The sequence below is a fragment of the Penaeus monodon genome, chromosome 22, assembly GCF_015228065.2.
Source record: "Penaeus monodon isolate SGIC_2016 chromosome 22, NSTDA_Pmon_1, whole genome shotgun sequence".
In the NCBI taxonomy this organism is placed as follows: Eukaryota; Metazoa; Arthropoda; class Malacostraca; order Decapoda; family Penaeidae; genus Penaeus; species Penaeus monodon.
This window is the reverse complement of record NC_051407.1, coordinates 42,939,620-42,940,945: the sequence shown is the minus strand read 5'-3', so window position 1 is coordinate 42,940,945 and position 1,326 is coordinate 42,939,620. Positions and strand designations below refer to the sequence as shown.

General features: G+C 40.5%; 1 protein-coding gene across 1 annotated transcript in view; it reads right to left on the bottom strand.

The window, feature by feature from the left end:
- The window catches only part of LOC119587182, a 2,886-nt gene extending 1,592 nt beyond the window's left edge, over nt 1-1,294 (bottom strand). Inside the window, exons 1-4 of the mRNA XM_037935947.1 lie at nt 1,050-1,294; nt 774-931; nt 552-634; nt 289-420 (exon numbers count right to left, since the gene is read on the bottom strand). Of these exons, the coding sequence (XP_037791875.1) occupies nt 289-420; nt 552-634; nt 774-931; nt 1,050-1,167 (491 nt within the window). The 5' untranslated portion in view covers nt 1,168-1,294. The remainder of the gene's footprint in view (nt 1-288; nt 421-551; nt 635-773; nt 932-1,049) is intronic.
- Nucleotides 1,295-1,326: the final 32 nt, after the last annotated feature.

Sequence of the window (1,326 nt, the reverse complement as noted above, 5' to 3'; positions counted from 1 at the left end):
ATCCTTTGTCTCATTTCCCGAGTCTTGTTCTACTTCTCCCGACACCCATAATACCCTATCACTTGTTGTTTGTTTCAAGATACCTCTTCTACACCCTCGCAGTTTCCGTTCTCATAGACTTGTAACCTCTTTTTGATCTAATCGCTCCTTTTCTCTTTGGCTAATTCCTGCCTTACCCCATTTACTCACCCTCTTTACCCTTTTCAATCTGTACTGGCCCAGGTCAGAATACGCTCTACAGGCCTTCATATATCATAAATTGCAGCAGAAACACTCAAGTTGACTTGCCTGTAGAGTCCAAGGCATAGCATGTTGCTATGCAGGGCATTGCGGAAGACTTCTTCATATGTTCCTCTGCTGTTGATTGCCTCCTCCTTTAGATCTACAGGATCTAGTAGTCGTACTTGAACCTCATCATAACTGAGGAGAGAAAACAGTCAATGAGAAAATACGAACTTACCAACTGCCAATTCCTTGATATTAGTTATATTAAAAATATCACTTGCATCTTGCCGTTATCGAGAGGTTCTGAAAATAGAACACTATCTTACCCTTGTTCCACAAGGGATTTGGGCGATAGTCCGCCTTGCATGAGTGTGCATGCGAAACTGAGGACATCTGACCTGCCATAGTTCTGTAAATCAAATAATTAATAATAAACATTTATTTTGGGTAAAAGATAATAGAAAGGCAAATCTAAAAAATTCAGCAATACACATATACCACTGATATCGAAAAAAATTACTGTAGAAGACACTTCAAAAGAACCCTACCAAATATGCAAAGGAGTGACAGAGTGCAGGAGGAATTGTCTGTCCTACCGCCACTGCAAGGATGTCACTGACTGGTGTCTCCGGCTCATCAGTAATACGGCTAACTAGAACAGGAAGCCTCTGACTGAAGTTGCATTGTCCGTCCACTGGGTCATACACTGTAAAATATTTTAGATGATAAAACAAGAATCAATCTGCCTTCTCTTCTGGGTTAACATTATTTTTTAAAAATAATGTCTAACATCACAGTTTCCCTGAAGAATCAAGTGTACTCACTCATAGCCGCCATGTTCCTGGTGCGGACTAACCGACTCGAAATCGTCTTCAGCATTTCGAATGCGAAATCGAATCTTGGGTCCGGTTTCTCTGGTTTGGCATTGAGGAGGACGCACATCTGGCAAGAGGCCAGTTTCACAACCTGTAGGACTTCTTTGGCCCACGGATAACCCTGCACAAAATAATTTTAATTTATTTTGCTCCACAGTTAGTACAGCAAAGACATACAATTTGAAAATGGAAAAAAATAAAAAAGCATAGCAACTTCAAAGTTTGT